Raw genomic sequence first — 18,621 nt, 5'->3', positions numbered from 1 at the left:
GCTATTCGTAAAAACTAATGAATCGTTTCCTTTTTTGCATGGAGCGTGAAAGTGACGCCTCGGCCATGGCGAGTCGATGCCAGAGCGCATCGATAAGTTCCCAGCGTGTTGTTGCAGCGTCATTCCATTTGAATGAAGTTCAGACTGCGCTCAACTGGAAGCCAAGTCGACTCATTCACTCATTCGCGCCCCGGCGAACTGAAAACAGGACAAAAACAACAGTTCGGGACCTACCAGCTTGCCAACTATGCCGGTGTTTTCAGGTACCTAGTCGGAAATTGATAAATCAAATGGGGGAGAAAAAAAAATCCCAACTTGAAACAAGTACTCATGTTTAGCGCACCGACGTAATTTAGCCTGTTAGCTCGGCTAGTGCGGTTAGCGTGCTAAAAGGCTACAGATTGCCTTCCACGCTTTAGGAGCGGTAATTCTGGGTTCATACTCTAAAAGAAAGATACGTATAACTAACGATAAGCATGTAATTGTGTTCTGCTTGATATTAAGTGTCTGTGTTGCAGTTACTAGTTCTTAGGGTAACTGGTGTTGGTATTACTGGTAGCTGGTTCTCGCTAACTCTGTTAGTTGGACTCACCAGGTCTATATCACCTTTAAAGCATTTGTTAGTGTAAATTAACGATTATTGAGTATGTACTATTTCCTAAGATTTTAAATTTTGTGCATTGAAAGGTTACTGAGCGAAGCTGACTGGTACACAAGTGCGAGTAGCAATGCTAACAAAGCTAGCCGAGCCCTAAGTTTACACACTGAACTCGTCGTTTTGGGTTAAGATACCAACTATTGCTAAATGTATTAAATTCGTGAACACTTCCATTAGTTCGTTATGTTTCAAAATAAGTAACGCCAATTTTAGTACTACTTGTCACACGCTAGGTTAGCATGTCAACAGCTAACCCCTCCCAGACAGGTACTGACTCTTGCTAACTTTTTTTTTTCTTGCTGTGTCATGACTGCGACTCAACCTTTCTCACACAGTCAATGTGAAATGGGGCAAAGAGAAGTTTGATGCGGTGGAACTGAACACCGAGGAGCCTCCCATGGTGTTCAAGGCTCAGCTTTTTGCCTTGACAGGAGTGCAGCCGGACAGACAGAAGGTGATGGTGAAGGGAGGCACACTTAAGGTAAACAAAGTGCAAGGACGTTTGCTTCTGACGCTTTGCTTGTAGAATGATTAGGTGAGCAATTATTTCAGATCACAATAAGACCAGTCAGTTTAAATCTGATTTCTGTGTATATTCTTTTTGGAACACTTGCGGTGGCGGCTTCAACTTTTGGAAAGAGTTACAAAGATAGAGAATTTATTTAAGAATGTATCCTTAATCCATGCTTCTTCTACATTTCAGGATGATGAGTGGGGGAACATCAAATTGAAAAATGTGAGTATTGAAGCAATTCCAATAAGAATTGCAATGAACTGAGTACCGGACAAAGCTGCAATGAAACGGAATGTGTTTAGGGAATGACTTTGTTGATGATGGGATCAGCGGAAGCTCTGCCCGAGGAGCCTGCTGTCAGGCCCATGTTTGTGGAAGACATGACTGATGAGCAGCTGGCCTCAGCTGTGAGTATGGCGCACCACAGACACCTTATAAATCTGACCCCACGCGTATTTAAAGTTGAGCGAGTTTCTGATTCCCCTCAGATGGAAGTTCCCTGCGGACTGACCAATCTGGGCAACACCTGCTACATGAACGCCACCGTGCAGTGTCTGCGCTCTGTGCCCGAGCTCAAAACGGCGCTCAAAAAGTCAGTTTGTGACCACGATTGGCTTTGCGGCTCAGCTGACAAGCGTCTGTCTCTGCAGGTACACCGGCGCGCTGCGATCTTCGGGGCCCAACGCGTCATCACAGTACATCACAGCAGGTAATTAGTCATGTTGGATAGACACTACCGATCCCGGTGCAAGGACTGAGTAAGCACTTTTGCCTCCAATTGCTTGCGTACAAGATAAACGTGGCCTCGTGTTTTGTGTCTTCAGCTTTGCGTGACTTATACGAGACCATGGACAAGACCTCGTCCAGCCTGCCTCCCATCATCCTTCTGCAGTTCCTCCACATGGCCTTCCCACAGTTTGCCGAGAAGGGAGATCAGGGACAGTACCTCCAGCAGGTTTGTTTGCTCTGAGCCAAACGGCAACAAAAAATTCCCGCTCGTCTCGTTTCTCTTGTTGATTCCTGGCTTTGTTTTTGTTTTGTTTTTTGTTCAGGATGCCAACGAATGCTGGCTGCAGATGATGAGAGTTCTTCAGCAGAAGCTGGAGCCACTCGAGACAGGGACTCCCATGGAGGTGGAAAAACTACAAACGCATTCAAAGGCATTTTTTGAAAGCGACTGCAAATAACAATCCATTTCATCTCAGACTGACGCTGAGAGCGGAGCTGCTTCTGCCTCCCCAAAGAAGAACTTTATTGACCAGTATTTTGGCGTTGAGTTTGAGACGACGTATCCTTTTTTTTTTTTTTTTTAAATGAACTCGATAAAACCCGTCCGATACAATTTTTGTTTTTGCCCTTAAGTCTTGTTCAGCATGAAGTGTACAGAGTCCGAGGAAGAGGAGCCAATCAAGGGCAAAGAAAGTCAGCTCCAGCTCAGCTGCTTCATCAACCAGGAAGTCAAGTATTTGGCTACGGGACTGAGGCTGGTACGTACGTGATGGCGGGAACATTTTCTCGGCTTAGGTAAAATTGAGATTTTTCATGCGGCTAACGGTTCATGTCTGCAGAGACTTCAAGAAGAAATCACCAAAATGTCAACCAGCTTGGACAGAAACGCTCTCTACATCAAATCTGTAAGCAACCGACAACTTCTGTTGGCTGAGTTCTCATCCTTGTTGTTTTTGTTATTCATCGTTCCCCCAAAATGAAAAATAATTGTTTTGTCCCGTCCTCAGTCGAAACTGAGTCGCCTCCCCGCCTACCTGACGGTGCAGATGGTTCGTTTCTACTACAAGGAAAAAGAGTCCGTCAATGCCAAAGTGTTGAAGGTAACGCACGACCGCGATGGCTGAGTCCGTTTTACTGACACCGCGTTGGCCCCTTTCAGGACGTGAAGTTCCCTCTGATGCTGGACGTGTACGAACTTTGCACGGCTGAGATGCAGGAGAGCATGTTGGCCACCAGGTCAAAGTTCAAGGAAATGGAGGACAAAAAGCTGGAGAATCAGAAGGTGAAGTCGCGACAGCCCACTTCGGTTTGGGTCACGTTTGATCGTGTGGTTTCATGTCAGATTTTGTAGCCCAAACAGGAAACAAAGAAAGAAAGCAAGGAGAAGGAGGTGAAATACGAGCCCTTCTCTTTTCCTCATGGTGAGTAAGTGACATCACTTAGCATGGGACTACAATTAGCAGCTGCAACATAGAGATAGAAGCAAGCTAAGTTGACATCTTTGATTTTGAAGATGTGTTCTCTGTCTGCTAAAGGGGGCGTGCTCATCGAGAATAGAAACCCATGATTAAAAAAACAATGGGAATGAATAAAAATATGAAAACCGTTGAGACAATTTTAATGCATGTCCTGATCTAACGTCTTGTTTCCAGACGTGGGCTCCAACAACAGCGGCTACTACGACTTGCAGGCGGTGCTGACGCATCAAGGTCGCTCCAGCTCATCGGGGCACTACGTGGGCTGGGTCAAGAGGAAAGAAGGTAATGGGGCCATGCAAAAAAGAACTAAAATCAAACTTAAAAAAATATATATTTTTGTGAATTAAAAAAGAAAAAACACGAGTATTCCTTTCAAACTGTTGTTTAGGAATTGTGGATTTTTTTTTTGCATAACAGTTTCTTGTTGAAGTTGAATTGAATCATCCAGGTGATTGCTGTCACTCCACAGATGAATGGGTGAAGTTCGATGACGACAAAGTGAGTGTGGTGTCGCCAGAGGACATCCTGCGGCTGTCGGGAGGCGGCGACTGGCACATTGCGTATGTCCTGCTCTACGGCCCGCGGAGGTTGGAAATACTTGAGGAGGAACATTAATGCTCCCGCGAGGGACTGAGGATGCCTTCCTCCAAATTTGATCCCCCACCCACACACACACAAAACGCACTGTCTGCATAAGCTGTGCAATAAAACAGGTGTCTTTACTGAATGGATCACCTCAAATATATTCCCCCCCCCCCTGATAGTAAAATTTCAACCATCCTGAGCTCAAAAGAAAAAGGCAAAATGGCTAATATTTTCTACGTGTCATCTAGTTTTTAAGGTGCAACTGACTGCAGTCGCTTGGCTCGCATTGAGGCACCTGTTCACTTGTTTTTGTGCTTAAGCCAAAGTCATGTTTGATATCAAACTTGCTTTGGTATGAATCTTGTCCCAAACAATCATGTTGGAATGGAGGAAGGAACTCCTTTCAGTTGGCCCACAGCCGCCTTCTGTAATACAATAAGTGCTTCACATTTACAAACCTTTTTGGGTTGGTGTCTTTTACTTGTGGATTTTTGCTATTTTGCGGCAAGGTGTAGTCAATTCATCTTGTACGCTTGTGAAATGTCCCCTGCCCGCTCGCTGCCAAATTGTTCACTCTACTTTCTGACAGTCAAGACCAGTTCACAGTTAAGTCTTACTTATTCTGTACTAAAAATTGAGCACATTTTTTTTTTTTGCTTCATCTTCACTCTTGTTCTAAGTTATTGACTGATGGCTTTTCAAAAGTGCTGCAAAAATGTAATTAAAAAGAAGTGTCTGCCACCATGTATCAAAAAGCATGTTTAATGTGACTAAGAAACACAAAACGTTTCTACACAAAAACAAGTCAAGCTGGTTCAAGTCTCGCTGAGTTCGTCTGCCATTTTGGCGAAGCCGGCGGCGTTAAGTGCCGCCACCAGGCTCTCCACTGTGGCTTGCGCCCCTTCTCGATCCTGCCAGGTGACCAGCAGCAGCTTGGCCCGGATGTCAGCGTCCTCGCTCTCTGCCTCGATCTCGCGAAGCTCAGCTGCCCGCATCTCCAAGTGCGAGGCCAGTGACTTCCAGCGGTTGCCGAGCTTGGCCGCCACATCGTCCATCTGCTGGTTGCTCACCATCTTGCTGGGCATGCTCGGGCCTGGACGGGCAAAAGAGGATGGTGAGTAATACTGGAAGCCTAGCAAAAATATTTGTCCACAATAACGTCTCACTGTCATTGCTGTCTTTGAGCAGATTGTCTCCATTTTCGTCGTCATCCTCTTCCTCACCCGTCTTGATCTCCTCCGAGGGGATGTCCTTCTGTAGAGTCCGATGACACGTTGGTGGCCATTTTGTTTTCATCATAAAACGCCATTCAAACTTCAAAGTATTCCTTACAGGCAACTCCTTGGCCAGCTTGCTGACCATGGTGTCTAAGTAGTCGGCCAGGCTGTTAAACTTCTGGTTGGTGGGCTGAAAAAAGTGTGGACTTCTTCTGGAGAGCAGCCGTAAAGCCCGCCAGCCGTAGTTGGGGTTCCGAACAACCCTAGGACAACAACACCAGTCTTTTAGCTGTAAAAGTGACTTTTTTTTCCCTAATATAACCAAAGCAAGTGATCCTACTTGTACTCTTCCTCCACCATGTTGGCAGGGTCGGCCTGCTCGATGGCTTCAGCAAAGAATTCATCCAGCGACGGCATGAACTCCCTGAGCATAAGAACAGTCCAAAATGGCTGAAATCCCCTCAGAACAGCGGCTTCAAACCAACGTTCCATTTCCGAGAATGGGTCCTCGTAACTTCTCTGCGCCTTCTGACACGCTTAACAGTAAGTATTTTACCTGCTCTCTGACTTGCAAGCTTCCATGTTGTCCAAGTTCAAGTTCCACAGGCGAGTAAGCTCATCACTTATGGGATATATTTGAAAAATCAAATGAATTCATCTACAGTGAGTAATCAAAGACCCCCATCGACAATAATCCTCACTTTCCCATGAAGATCTTTCTGTCGGGACCTTTCCCCAGGAAGTCTTCTGGAGCCGCTCGTTTCCTGCTGGGTCGCTTGGGTTTGTCGTCGACCGGCCTGACAAACAAACGTAAACACGCTGCAGAGAAAAATCGGAAACACAGCGGAAACACTCGCGCTTTGGCGTACCGCTCTTTGACAAAGCTGGAACATCCTTCGTTTTTCCAAGCTATCCAGTTTTCTTCAGTGTTGAGGATACGCTGTCACAAACAAGGCGCAAATTAATAAGAACGCTCCACGTCCGCTTTGGCAATAGCGTGAGGGATGACTTACTTCCACCATGGTGGCGAACTTGTCCCCATCTGGAGGAATCTCTCTGAGAAGCTACGAGATGGCAAAAACAAGTTGAATAAATTGTACCACTTTGACACTTGACAAATGGCTCAATAATGGTAGAGCAAGATTGCAAACTGAGTGGAAAAAGCGCTTGGAAAAAAAATTATACATTCAAATGTTTTTATTCCGAAAAAAAAAATAAAAAAAAAAAATATATATATATATATATATGTGTGTGTGAACTACAAATTTTGTTCCTTTAATGGTTGTAGTTACCTGGTAAACTAACTTGGTGGTTTCTTCGATCCACGCAGACTGGTCGTCGTTTAGCAAGCAGCTGGAGCTTTGGAAAAAGCAATTGATTTAAACAAAATAATCTTTAGTTATTGTTTTTCCTTTTTTTTTTTTTAAATGTTACTAATCTTTACCTTTTGAATTTCACTTGTCCTTTCAGGTACTGGAAGAGGATCAAGTACTGCAGCAGAATGTGTCGGCGGAAGTTGCTGTCGCTCAGCTGCAAGTCCATCAGCTGCACAAATAGACATGTTGCATTTAAAAATTAGAAACAAAGAAAACTTTATTAAATTAAAAGAAGTTTGACAAATGGAACTAACCCTAATCCTCCATATTCACTGTCAAGCTAATTGGTTTTCTATTTTGTTCTGCCTCTTCCACTGTCGACCACAAGATGGAGGCATACTATTTTGTTTGACATTTATAAACGTAGTAGTTTACTATTTTTACAGAACAAATTGCGTCATTTCTGATTACTTTTATAACAGGTAATTATCTTTTTAAGGGCATATTAAAAAAATATGTTTTGGATAACATTAAGATGAACCTTTTCACTGGTGAGGAACTTGGCAAAATAGACGTGCTCGCCGCCAGACGCCCGCAGTTCTTCCAGTTTCCTCTTGGACGCCTGCATGTCGTCCAGCTTGAAGCTCTTGAACACGGCCAGCGTTTCGTCCGAGTACTGCGGCAAACCACGTCCGCATGCATCACATTCCCCCGCACTAGCATCACGTCTCGAGCCCGGGCAGGGACGACGCTTGCGTACCTTGAGGAAGGTCATCCAGGAAACTTTGTCGTAGCACTGCACCGGGTTGCGGAAGTAGTCCTGCAGCGTCCAGAACTTTCTGTACAGGTTGTAGTCGATGGGGATGGAGCTAAAAAGCGCAACGTGCATGTTGGTGACCAGGTTCATTGTTATTTCTGTGTGTGTGCGTGTGTGTGTTATTTACCATGACGCAGGTGCTTCTTCCTCGCCCATTTCCCCTTCCTCCACCTCCATTCCATCCTCCTTCTCATGCTGCCATGTCGTGAACAATGGTTAAAGCACAACCCAAAAGACAAATACAAAGCTTTCGATGAGCATAGAATAAGAAGCGAAACTCTAAAGCCCCATATCATTTTGAAAAGCTGATGCTAACCTAAAATAGCATGAAGTTTTGAAAGCATTACAGCACAAATGCTAACCTTGAGTGTAAAGGTGCTTTCGTCTTCATTTTTGTTGAACACTGTGATGTTGTCCAGGTTGAACTGACTCTGGAGATTCAGACCTGCCATCAGCACAACACAACATAAAGTGATTACCAGCGCACTATCAATTACAGCAAGTGGATTGTGGAGCTTGTGTGCTTAACGTAACGGCGTGCTCCGTACTCAACAGTTGTTCTTACCGGATTTTTCTGACAGCGGGAAGAGACGAGCCAAGAAGAGTTGTATCCGTCCACAGAATACTGTGTTCTGGGACTTGGACAGACGCCGCAGAAGATCTAGATAGGTGTAGAAAAAAAAAAAAACTACTGTAGCTCTGACTTCAACAGTTAGAAAAGAATGATGGAACCACGACTTACCATTACACATCCTCAACAAGTAGTTCTTACCAGCTGTGTAGAATGAGTTCTGGGAAAGGCAAAGAGAAGGAAGCATTGAAAAGAAAAGCCACTGATGGTGGTTGGTTTTTTTTGTTCTTACAGATTTCCACGTGGAAACGTTCTCCTCCACAAAGGTGAAGATGTTGTCACACTGATCCAGAGGAAGACTGTCCAGCACATCCCCCAGGAGCACGAAAGGCGTAGTCGCAGAGCAGATACCTGCAGGGATGGAGGCTGGCTTCTGTAGTGCATGCATCTGTAAACTGGAAGCTTTTTGGCTATCATACCTTCAGTGACTGCATCGATGCTCATGTAGATAAGAGACAAGTAGGCCTCACAACTGGACGCATTGTCCACCTGCACACAAACACCAACATTAGCTTCTCTACAAGCCCATCTAGAACGAACGAATAACAACATACGATTAGAATTCATATGGCTTACAATCTGCTCCCCGAGGACCACCCGAAAAGCCTGGTCCAGTGTGGTCTTCTTTTCAGTCTCACTGCAAAGGAAGTTAGCACTCGTCTAGCAAAGATACGATGCTTAGCTTGGTTTAGCTCGCGTCGAATGTGATCACTTACTTTCCTGGGATCTGATAAAAAGCTTGTATTATTGCTTTGCTGCTTTTGTCGCCCAGCGCCTGCTTGGTGGATTCCTACGAGTTTGCGACAGTAACGTTTAACGTGAGACAACAGCAAACGGTTAGCATAGGCTGCTAAATTAGTAAAGAGGCAGAGAAAAACCAGCGTAGCGGGTCACGGGCTTTCTGAATAACACAGCACCAAATAATGTACTTCTGACTAAATAAATAAAATTGGACGTTTTCCCACCGTGAGCTTGTCTTTAGCTTCAATAAATTCAAACATGGGCGGCGACATCTTTACTAATCACAGGCCGGTGTTACGGTTGAACTTGCTCCCATGTTAACTTGCGCCCCGAATCCAGTTGCGGCCGTTAGGGCAAAGGCAGTTCAGTAATGTTGTGTTTCGTGACTGCAGATTCGTCACAAGCATCATGAAAATCGTCGGACTGCAAAACTGTTCAAATCTTCATTAAACACGTGGAACGAAACGTCTCGTCTACATTTTCGACTGGCTGCACGAAATTTAAAACAGTAAAAAAAAAAATAATAAATGTAACAGGAGACAGCGGGATTTGAACCGTTTAACTTTTTGACGCATTCAAATTGACAGCAAATATATGAAAATAATAAATAATCAATTCAGTTTTGAATAAAATAAAATACAAGTCATGGCTGGGAATTAGTGCACTTATCCAATTAATACCAGGAACCAAAATGTGATGAAAACTAGTTCCGCTTCATTCGTCACACGGAGTTATTTTGTCGACGGATCCAGAAATGTGCTTTCACAAAGTGTGGCTGACAGTTTCATCCTCGTTTAATTTTAATTCATAGCTAACAAGTTCGAGAAATACTTACAATGGCGACGAGGAGCTACGTTTCTTGCGTTTTATGCCAGCGGGCGAATGTGAACAGGATAGTGTGGAGCAGGGTAAGGTCATTTTGGTGTGGGTAGTCGATTGTCATTGAACACAACTGTTTGCTACAACTAACTAAATTTGACCGCATAGGTGTATAACTGTATCGCTCGATTCAGAAGCATTCTTTTGAAATGTGTCCAGCGCATCATTACAGAATAACTGTCAAACTCAACACACTGCACCGTTAACTCGTCTGATGTTTAAAATTTCTTCCCAGAATTTAAGTGCCGTCGCAAAGCCTCAGTCTAAAGCGGATTTCCTCCAAGGAGAGCCACACAAACGACACCCGGGGGTGACCCACCTCAAAACCCTCCGCCTGCCCGAAGAACTCCTGGTGGCCGCCCGCTCTATCATCCACAGTAAGTTGGAGAAACAATTTTGCTGCCATGGTTACTTATTTGGATACGCAACCATTTTAGGTATGTATATGTTATAATTTCATAGGGTCTCAGGTGACACAGCTTCCTGACCGTGCTCTCAAACTGACCAACTTCCTGTGGAGCAGGAAGCGAGCTGCCGAGGACTCGGCAGTGAGGAAAAAGGCTGTGAGTTTGGAAAAGGAACTGTGGAAGAAGACCATGGAAAAAGGAGGAAGTGGGTAACCTTGTATGATATTAATATTCATGAATATAATTGACGTTTGCATCTTTTCACATTGCAGATTTTGATGAGCAAGTAGTGGCTGACCGCATCAAGAGGGGCGTGTTGTCGGAGCTCCGGCGGACATTTTATCACTGGACTCCTTTGAAGTAATTGACTGCATCACCATTATGTTTCCTATGAGGATACAAAACGTGATTTTTTTTTGTAATGTATGGTTACTTACATAATGGAGGATATTTGTTGCTTTTTTTTTTTTTTTTGAAGGTATGATGAAGAGCTCGGCGTGGTCTACATGGCGGCTAAGATGGCTGGAGGCTACGCCGCTGTCAGGAGGGCTCTTAACGAGGTCCATTAAAAAGTGCAGTCGCAAGAAGTTCTAATTAATCTCTAACGTTTTTTGTTGTGTTCGCTTTCAGATCAAGAAACGCGATCCTACCTTTGCTCCTCAGTCCCTTCTGGATTTTGGGTCCGGGCTGGGAACGGTGGCCTGGTAAGTGAACTTGAGGGTGTTTTTACATGTACAGTTGTCAAAATGGGATCCAGTTTGATGGCAGAGCACCTCCTCCAGCTCTTTTATTATTCTCATAGTTCTTTTTAGGTACTCTCAGTTTGGGTTTAGAAGCAAACCAACAAAAACGGGACTTAGTTGCGTATGTGTTCAAATTGTGCATTAATTTGTAAATGGTGGCTCCAAATCTGTCATTGATCTGACCAGGGCGGCTCATGCTTGCTGGTCTGCCACTCTGAAGGAGCTGGTTTGTGTGGACAGCTCAGGGCCCATGAACATTTTGGCGGAACGCCTTCTTAAAGGTACAGCCTCACTCAGCCCAAAAATTTAAATAATGATCTGCCAAGAGATTGGCTTTAAATGATGACCCTCTGGTGGCGAAGGTGACGACGAACACGCAGCAGCTCACATCAAGCATGTTTACTTCAGGCAGTTTCTACCCGTATCCCCCAAGGTGAGATCCAGTGATTTAGCTGGACAAGGACCGTTTGTAGCTGAACGAGCAAACACTTTTGTTTTCTCAGGTGCAGTTTGACTTGGTGGCGTCAGCCTACACGTTGTCGGAAATCGCCAGTGCCAAGGAGCGGGAAGAGGCCGTGCTCGTTTTGTGGAGGAAGACCGCCTCCTACCTCGTGGGTAACACAGACTAGACTACAATGAAATGAAATGAAATGAAATGAAATACTGTCAACGGTTTTTCTATTAGTTATTGGTGGAAAATGGGACCAAAGAAGGCCATCAGATGCTAATGGAGGCTCGAGAGACTCTACTACACAACCAAGACAAAACCGTCCATGACACCAGACCGGCTTCGGTGTTTGCCCCGGTATTTATTTTGATCATTTTGATTATTTATATATTTACTGGTATGATGATACATTGCAATACATTTCACTTGTTTGTTTTTTAGTGTCCTCACGAAGCCACGTGTCCCAAACTTGCACTAGCATCCGTCGTGCCTTGCAACTTCCATCAGATGTACATGCCGCTATACGGGGTAGGTATTTAATTATTGGCCACTAACCGAGGCTCATACAGTTAGCATTAAACTCCTAACTCGCAGCACAGTAATTACTTCATCTATTGTTTTGTTTTAGCATAACAGTCAGATGGAAAAGTTCAGCTACCTGATCGTGACCCGAGAGCAACGCCGCCCCCTAGAGGCAGAGGTGCACTGGTCCAGGCTGCTAGCGCCCCCACAGGCCAGGACAAGGCACGTGCATTGCCGTCTGTGTCACCCGGACGGACGCCTGCAGCACCTGGTGGTGACCGCCAGCAAACATGGACGGTGAGAGAGACCCCAGATAAGGAGGTTAATGGCTAACAAAGTTCGCAGTTGAATGGTAAATTAGCAGTTCCTTACCGTGAGCCATAACGAGCCGCATATTACCAAACAACATGCAGTTCCTCTTTCATTGCAATAAATAAAGTCGACTAAACTTCCCTAGCATAAGGTATGCTAACTTCTTTAGCATGGCATGAGTTATAGGGGGCAGCATATTACTGAACAGGTCCAAGAAATGAGGTCATGGTAACCCACTCAGCAGATTTTATGCTAATGTCCCAAGCATTAGTAGCGCTCAAATACACACCCAGAGCCTTTCCTGAATATATTTCTTTTCCGTTTAGAGACGTGTATCGCTGCGCCCGCAGCAGCCAATGGGGCGACCGACTTCCTCTAGTTCAAGACGACGACAACCAAAATGACGACGACACCGATGGTGAACCAACATCAGGCTAATAAACACGCCTGTAAGCAAGTGAACATGAAGGCCTTATTTCTTCATCACATAGCCAACTCAAAACTCACATCAATAAGATAGCTGCCCACTACAGCCTATGCCATGGGGGCAAACTAGCACTAAAGTATGAAATGAAAGCCTGTTAAAGATGTTGCTGGCCTAGTATTTGGATCAGGAAGGAAACCCAACTTTTGACTAATGGATAGCCTATTTTCCTTATGATACAGTGATAGCTGATAACAAAGGTCTTAATATTTATTTGAACTTTACTTTTATACAATATAAACACATGTTGATGTAAAATGCTATTTTTGCATCAGTGAGGATTTCATGGTTGTCCCCTAATGATGGACGAGGACGTATTTCTTGCAGTGTACATTGGTTTTTAATTATTATTATTAACTGGCGACAATTTGTTTGAGAGCCGACACCAAGTCTGGGTACTTGTACTGGAACCCAGTCTCCAAAGTCCTTTTGGGTACCACTTTCTGGCCCTGAGCCAGTATCACAGCTCTTTCTGAGCCCAACAGAGTGTTGAGCACGAAGGTGGGCACGGGTAAGATGGTGGGACGACTCAGCAGCCGACCCAGCTCCTTGGTGAACTCGTAATTGGTGTTTATGGCAGGCGCAACCCCGTTGAGGACCTGGCGGCAGGAGGGTGGCGCACCAGACGGGGGCTCCGAGAAAAGTGGAGCTCCGGAAGGGGAGGGCGGCTCCAGGGATTGGGCAATGATCCCGGCCAGGTCCGACACGTGGATCCACGGGAAGGGCTGCTGGCCGGAGCCCAGGGTGCCGCCCAGGCCCAGCCAGAAGGGAAGCAGCATTTGCTTCATGGCGCCGCCGTCACGGCCCAAAACTGCCCCTGATGTTAGGAGAGAGGAATGAACAACAGGATGTCAAGAAAGGGGCTGTGAAAACTGGATCAGGATTTATGATGAGACAACATTATTGTTGTCAGAAAAATGTCATTTGTTCATGTATTATGATTAGTAGTACCTAAAACATTAAAACTCCAAATCCAAAAATATAAATTGGCAAAATGTCCGATTACAAAAATATGATTTCTAAGATGGCAAATTATCATGATTATAGTATGCAGCCCTCCTTCTAAATCAAAACTATACAAGTGTTTTGTAAGTTTATGTGTGAAAAGCCATCCACAAATAGACATGATTCACTACGTACCGGGTCGGACAACCACTTGCTTGGTGGTCTCTGACATACTCTCTGGCAGCAGAGCAGCAGCTTCCCACTCTTTCACCAGCCTTGAAAGGAGATCAAACGGTGTCCACTCGCTGTCCTCCGTGTACTCGGCTGTCAGACTGGGTTTGTAGCACGCTGTAATCGCAAAAGCCAATTGCTGCCATTTTCAAAAACAAACGGTGGCGAGCATCAAACAAGACGTTTCAGACAAATAACTAACCCACGCCCGACACCAGAACCCATGAGCGGGGAGGACTCGGGGACGCAGCGATAGCATCCGCCAGAGCTTTTGTGCTGTTGATGCGACTGGAAAACAAATCTTTCTTGTAGCTTTCGTTCCACCTGAAACAAAAAGAGAGAATTGTCACCCGCTTCAATTCTGGATTATTTTTAATTCTACCGTGCAAGGTGTCGGTTATTTGGTCATTCGGTCATTGTATTGATTTATTTTGTGCATGCCGGCATTGTTTTTTTCCCCTCTCCTATTTCAGGTGTTGGGAATGGCTGCTTTCTGCAAGTATAATGGTGATACTAACCATCGCAGCGGGTTCATGATATTCTCCCCTGCCAAGTTGACAGCACCCTCACACGGAGGGAGACCGGATGACTCCAATTCACCCTGGTGGAGGCAATAAGAAAAAGCCAGGCTGTGATGCATTCAGGTACAGAGGTGTGATACTTATCACATCTGGATCATCGTACCCATGTGATCCTCCCGGGGCCGGGATGGCGGGAGATCACTGTGACTTCGTGGCCTTTGTCTCGGAGTAGGCGAGTCAACTCACGACCCACAAAGCCAGAACCACCCCCTACGTGGAAGAAAGGAAGGTAGGTAGGTAGGATAATTTAACTAAACATAACGATGTGAGGAAGGTATTGTGTCGCAATGTCCCTGAAAGCAGCACACGATTTAAATGACATAGAATGCTAATTTAAGTAAACATTGTGGAGGAAAAAAAAATGTGATTTCAGACTGTCTCTGAAGCCAATGCCAGCAATCGAGTGACAAAACTGCGCATGCGTAAATTATTACAAAACGAGCTATTATTAAAGATTTGACTTTGGCAAAAAACAATAACACTCTCCCATAATAAAACGTTAGAACCTATCAGTGCCAGTATGTTTATTATCAGGGTAGGTTTTAAGTAAAAATGCTAACACCAACTAGCACGGATCGTTGTGTCACAGTGACCTTTCCCTAGTCGAATATAAGTCTGAAAAGGTCCTGAAGCTTACATACCTACGACGACTCTCATACTAAATTAAATACAGTAGTCCGGTATTAACTACAATGTTATGAAAAAAAGGAACCTCAGTCGTTACAATGAGTGCCACTCGGAAGACAACTCTTCAGCTGCTTGGCCCGTCTGAACCTACCGGAATGCCGTAGTAAAATTAGTGACGTCAATTTGTAGTCCAAAAAGTGCAGAGTTGGGCGTTCCCTTCGCGGATTGAGCCGAGTACGCAAACCTTGAACAAAACAGAATGTATCTGATCCGTTAAATCACAGTTTAACCTGGCACATAAAATGCACACAAATGTAGCTAGTAGCGACGCTTGTGAACTTTAACAGCACCATTTTCTGATCGCAGACAAGATACTTAAAACTGGACCAAAGTGATAATTTTTCTTGAACATCGAGGTAAGTTAGTTTTTAAAAAGTCCTTTAAATACCACCGTGCGGAGTATCTCCCAGGTAAACTAAGTATAAGACAGGCACCGTGTCAACCAGCAAAACTTTTGATCCAACTGCTCTCGTGCGTAAGAACACAGATAACGCATTCCCAAACCAAAATGCACGAATACAAAATACGTCCATGTGTGCAAAATATGTGCTATCCACATTTCATTTTTTAATAAAAACCACATTTTCAATGTATGTTTAAAATATCCACAATCCAAACCCAACGACAAGTTGAAGTAAACAACCAAACAGTCTTTTTTTCCAAGTCCAAAGGGTGTTTGCATAAAATTACAGTTAGAGGACGGCACAAAACTTTAGAACGAGCAACCAACGTCCAGTGCTCGAACTCATTTTAGACATTTTGCCACCTCAAAAAATCAATGCAAATCAAAATGAATGAGGTAGTGTTTGTTCTCTATGTCATTACAAATCGGCAAAAAAAAGGCTGTTTAAGATCCAGTCTATGAGAACTAGGACTTGTCTGCCAACTCGTGATGATATTATAACTTAAAACTGTAATCGACATCTGCATATTTGCAGTTTGGCACCAGATACATCTTTTTTTCCTCAATGTTTTCCTTTCACCTGTTCAGAAGCATTTTCTTTAAGAATTTGCGAGTTTCTACCAGCAAAATTTATAAACAAACATGTTTTCCAAATGTTTTACCGAACCAACAAACAAATGTTAATTTTGTATGTACATTTTTTATTAATCAAGAGGCCAGTCAGAGTATGGGAGGCTGCAACCATCAGTTTTCCATCCCTGCTGGAGAGAAAAATTGTGCTGTCTACTCCAGTGACTCTTGTTCTCTTGCTCCCGTTTAGTTGAGCATGTCCCTCCAAGTGCGCCTCCGTCTTCTCCCGAGTGCCCGCTGCCTTTTCGACGAGGCCGTCCACGTGAAGGTGGCCGGCCTGAGGTCCGAGCAGGTGGTTACCTTGAGGGCGCGGACCACCGACGAGCGGGGTACGGTCTTCCACTCGGCGGCCGTCTATCGGGCGGACGGCAGCGGGGAGTTGGACCTCCGCCGAGACGCCGCCCTGTGTGGCACCTACGAGGGGGTGGAGCCCATGGGCCTGCTGTGGTCTATGCGGGCCGCCGTCCCCTTCAAATATTTCCACTGGACGAAGGCGCCGAGTCCTCTCGTGGTAAGGTTCTCTGTGCACGACGGCGTAGACGTGGAGGAGGAGGAGCGGGGAGGAGCCGTGGCGGAGGCCACCAACGAGAGGGTCCTGATTGGGGAGGGCGTCATCCGGGAGGTTGTTGACCTTGGAAAGTGTAACGGAGTGTTGTTCACACCACCAGGTGAGAACCAGACTTTGTTTAACACTCTACTCAGTGCTCAGAAATGTTAGAAAGCCTTAGCCGGGCTTCCAATCTTACTTGGAGCCATAACGCTACCATGAAATTCTTACCTTGTTTTGAAAGCGTAGTTTCAAACTTCACCATGTTGACACTGGATACTGATAGGCCACCTGAGCAAGCTGACTTGAGGCCCTGACCAATGGTGACAATTTCCTTAGGTGAAGGTCCCTTCCCGGGCGTGCTGGATGTGTCTCCCTTTGCGTCAGAGAAGCGAGCCAGCCTGTTGGCCAACAAAGGCTTTGTGGTCCTGGCCTTGGCCGTCTTCTACGGCAAACCCACCGACGTCAAGTACGTAGAGCTTGACCGCTTCCAGCAGGCCCTGCGCTTCTTACAGCAGCATGCTAAGGTGACCACATCAAGAATCAGAATTCGATTCTGCCAAATATTGGGACTGGCACCGGCCTAAAAAAAACATTGCAGGGTCTCTTCCATGCTTAGTTGTCGCTTGCGCTTCTAGGTGGGGAGTGACGGGCTGGGCGTGATCGGGCGTTGCAAAGGGGGCGACATCGCCCTGTCCTTGGCGTCCTTTGTGCCCGGCGTGCGTGCGGTGGTCTGGATCAACGCCTGCAGCGCCAACATCGGAGTCCCTCTGCACTACCGGGGTCAAGAGGTCCTCTCCTCCTTGACCTTGGACTTGAGCAAGATCATACCCACCCCAGACGGCGCCAACATCGTCGAGTATGGCGCCGGTGACCCCGACAGCGAAGAGAACCGGACCAGTCTGATCCCCATAGAGAAAGCGACCGCCGACTTACTCCTTCTGGCTTCCGAGGACGGCCTCAACTTCGACTGCCGGAACTACATGGAGAGCATGGCGGCGCGACTCCGGTAATAGCTTTTTATTTTTTGACCCCTATTTAACTTTAATTTTTCTTCTTTGTGGACTCAGACGAGCCGGGAAGCAGAATGTGGAGACGGTGTGTTACCCGCGGGCCGGGCACCACCTGGAGCCACCTTACGGGCCCCACTGCTACTCAGGTGTCCATGGGTTCCTGCGCATACCTGTCTTGTGGGGCGGTGAGCCCCGGGCCCACGCCCACGCTGAGGTGCTCGCCTGGAAGAAGGTGGAGGACTTCTTCAGGAACCGCCTGAGCTGCCCACTTGCCAACACCAAAGCCAAATTGTGAACTGAAACACAGCTAAATCGTCCAGAAAGCGTAAGTGGTCGTCCAACGCATCATATTTCATGATGATGCACTTTCCCTCCCCCCTTGCATGCAATACCAACTTTTTGATTCAACTCGTGATTTTTGTCATATAAATGGCAAGTTTTCAAACTGTATTTTACATTGAAACGATAATCGTAATTACAAATGTCAAACTAAGATGGCAACTTTAGTCTTTAACTTTTTTCCTGTAAAGATATGACGATCAATGCAATATTACAGTTTCTTTCTCGGAAAATCTGATTTATCTTGCAATGTCTTTTTAGAATAAATATGACATTATTCTTGCAAAATTTATTTTGACTTTATTCTTGAAACACTATGACTATTTTCACAAGGTTAGGCGGTTTTCATAAGAATTAGGACTCAGTCAAAAATATGATTTGTATACTGGAAAGTTATTATTATTTATTTATTTATTATTTTAATTTACACTACTTGTCAGATTTGCCTATCGAAACAAATTTGACTATTCTGGTAACAGGATAACTTTACTCCCCCAAAATATAATTTTACTTTGATAAGCTTGAAACATTTTTTCTAAACGAGAACAACTCTAGTGTCATTGCATTGGGCCTTATGTGTGATGTAATCATGCCCAATGTTGTGCCATGGCCGCCTTGTTCAATGGCATCCACATAATCATGTGTCATGCTATTTTTCATGAGCTTATTCTATAGCTCATGTCAACAGTGTTGTGTTTGTGTTGAGTGCGCGTTGAGGTCTGGAAATAATTAAAATTCGAGGATCCATGGGAACGAATAAGAAG

The 18,621-nt window shown here is 45.1% G+C and overlaps 5 protein-coding genes across 6 annotated transcripts; 3 read left to right on the top strand and 2 right to left on the bottom strand.

The window, feature by feature from the left end:
- The first annotated feature begins 102 nt into the window (after positions 1–102).
- On the top strand, positions 103–4,705 carry usp14 (ubiquitin specific peptidase 14 (tRNA-guanine transglycosylase)). Its single transcript, XM_061294562.1, has 16 exons — positions 103–263; positions 994–1,139; positions 1,362–1,394; positions 1,475–1,579; positions 1,661–1,764; positions 1,823–1,881; positions 1,997–2,127; positions 2,225–2,305; positions 2,378–2,460; positions 2,545–2,659; positions 2,741–2,806; positions 2,909–3,001; positions 3,061–3,183; positions 3,253–3,322; positions 3,554–3,661; positions 3,849–4,705. Exons 1-16 carry the CDS (start codon positions 248–250, stop codon positions 3,992–3,994), a joined length of 1,479 nt encoding a protein of 492 aa, XP_061150546.1. The 5' UTR covers positions 103–247; the 3' UTR covers positions 3,995–4,705.
- A 5-nt stretch (positions 4,706–4,710) lies between these two features.
- Positions 4,711–9,069, bottom strand: thoc1 (THO complex 1). The gene is made up of 21 exons (XM_061294519.1): positions 8,911–9,069; positions 8,662–8,735; positions 8,522–8,582; positions 8,365–8,434; positions 8,178–8,296; positions 8,057–8,105; positions 7,880–7,975; positions 7,677–7,759; positions 7,442–7,509; positions 7,258–7,366; positions 7,039–7,173; positions 6,626–6,726; positions 6,474–6,540; positions 6,195–6,245; positions 6,051–6,121; positions 5,883–5,978; positions 5,738–5,803; positions 5,522–5,605; positions 5,297–5,444; positions 5,131–5,218; positions 4,711–5,057 (listed from the first exon to the last, which is right to left on the bottom strand). Exons 1-21 carry the CDS (start codon positions 8,956–8,958, stop codon positions 4,780–4,782), a joined length of 1,962 nt encoding a protein of 653 aa, XP_061150503.1. The 5' UTR covers positions 8,959–9,069; the 3' UTR covers positions 4,711–4,779.
- A 332-nt stretch (positions 9,070–9,401) lies between these two features.
- On the top strand, positions 9,402–12,459 carry mettl17 (methyltransferase like 17). The gene is made up of 13 exons (XM_061294568.1): positions 9,402–9,594; positions 9,801–9,942; positions 10,028–10,177; positions 10,245–10,332; positions 10,451–10,532; positions 10,603–10,676; positions 10,902–10,996; positions 11,078–11,148; positions 11,219–11,326; positions 11,401–11,520; positions 11,605–11,691; positions 11,792–11,982; positions 12,324–12,459. Exons 1-13 carry the CDS (start codon positions 9,523–9,525, stop codon positions 12,433–12,435), a joined length of 1,392 nt encoding a protein of 463 aa, XP_061150552.1. The 5' UTR covers positions 9,402–9,522; the 3' UTR covers positions 12,436–12,459.
- Positions 12,460–12,673: 214 nt separating this feature from the next.
- Positions 12,674–15,039, bottom strand: sdr39u1 (short chain dehydrogenase/reductase family 39U, member 1). Of its 2 annotated transcripts, none has more exons than XM_061294626.1 (6): positions 14,880–15,039; positions 14,342–14,448; positions 14,176–14,258; positions 13,860–13,981; positions 13,622–13,774; positions 12,674–13,298 (listed from the first exon to the last, which is right to left on the bottom strand). In XM_061294626.1, the coding sequence occupies exons 1-6, from the start codon at positions 14,893–14,895 to the stop codon at positions 12,835–12,837; spliced, it is 945 nt and encodes a 314-aa protein (XP_061150610.1). In that variant the 5' UTR covers positions 14,896–15,039; the 3' UTR covers positions 12,674–12,834. The 2 variants fall into 2 exon arrangements, with proteins under 2 accessions (XP_061150610.1, XP_061150612.1); XM_061294628.1 differs by having other exon boundaries at positions 14,951–15,033.
- A 1,115-nt stretch (positions 15,040–16,154) lies between these two features.
- On the top strand, positions 16,155–18,149 carry LOC133165131 (acyl-coenzyme A thioesterase 3-like). Its single transcript, XM_061294578.1, has 4 exons — positions 16,155–16,626; positions 16,845–17,032; positions 17,144–17,514; positions 17,576–18,149. Exons 1-4 carry the CDS (start codon positions 16,155–16,157, stop codon positions 17,811–17,813), a joined length of 1,269 nt encoding a protein of 422 aa, XP_061150562.1. The 3' UTR covers positions 17,814–18,149.
- Positions 18,150–18,621: the final 472 nt, after the last annotated feature.

Source organism: Syngnathus typhle, linkage group LG13, assembly GCF_033458585.1.
Source record: "Syngnathus typhle isolate RoL2023-S1 ecotype Sweden linkage group LG13, RoL_Styp_1.0, whole genome shotgun sequence".
Taxonomy (NCBI): domain Eukaryota; kingdom Metazoa; phylum Chordata; class Actinopteri; order Syngnathiformes; family Syngnathidae; genus Syngnathus; species Syngnathus typhle.
The sequence above is the reverse complement of the archived record's forward strand: the minus strand, read 5'-3'. Positions and strand labels throughout refer to the sequence as shown.

Bases quoted from the DNA above. Each gene is read 5' to 3' on its own strand.
- thoc1 (XM_061294519.1), bottom strand. From the start codon at position 8,958: ATGTCGCCGCCCATGTTTGAATTTATTGAAGCTAAAGACAAGCTCACG. The intron at 7,976-8,056 runs GTAAGTCGTGGT...ACACCTATCTAG, and splicing joins CTTGTTGAGGATGTGTAATG to ATCTTCTGCGGCGTCTGTCC. The intron at 7,174-7,257 runs GTACGCAAGCGT...GGTTTGCCGCAG, and splicing joins CCTGGATGACCTTCCTCAAG to TACTCGGACGAAACGCTGGC.
- sdr39u1 (XM_061294626.1), bottom strand. The intron at 14,259-14,341 runs GTACGATGATCC...TGCCTCCACCAG, and splicing joins GCCCCGGGAGGATCACATGG to GGTGAATTGGAGTCATCCGG. The intron at 13,775-13,859 runs GTTAGTTATTTG...TTGCGATTACAG, and splicing joins GGTTCTGGTGTCGGGCGTGG to CGTGCTACAAACCCAGTCTG.
- LOC133165131 (XM_061294578.1), top strand. From the start codon at position 16,155: ATGTCCCTCCAAGTGCGCCTCCGTCTTCTCCCGAGTGCCCGCTGCCTT. The intron at 16,627-16,844 runs GTGAGAACCAGA...CAATTTCCTTAG, and splicing joins AGTGTTGTTCACACCACCAG to GTGAAGGTCCCTTCCCGGGC. The intron at 17,515-17,575 runs GTAATAGCTTTT...TTGTGGACTCAG, and splicing joins AGCATGGCGGCGCGACTCCG to ACGAGCCGGGAAGCAGAATG.
- usp14 (XM_061294562.1), top strand. The intron at 1,580-1,660 runs GTGAGTATGGCG...GATTCCCCTCAG, and splicing joins ATGAGCAGCTGGCCTCAGCT to ATGGAAGTTCCCTGCGGACT. The intron at 2,807-2,908 runs GTAAGCAACCGA...TCCCGTCCTCAG, and splicing joins ACGCTCTCTACATCAAATCT to TCGAAACTGAGTCGCCTCCC.
- mettl17 (XM_061294568.1), top strand. From the start codon at position 9,523: ATGGCGACGAGGAGCTACGTTTCTTGCGTTTTATGCCAGCGGGCGAAT. The intron at 11,149-11,218 runs GTGAGATCCAGT...TTGTTTTCTCAG, and splicing joins TTCTACCCGTATCCCCCAAG to GTGCAGTTTGACTTGGTGGC. The intron at 11,521-11,604 runs GTATTTATTTTG...TTTGTTTTTTAG, and splicing joins CGGCTTCGGTGTTTGCCCCG to TGTCCTCACGAAGCCACGTG.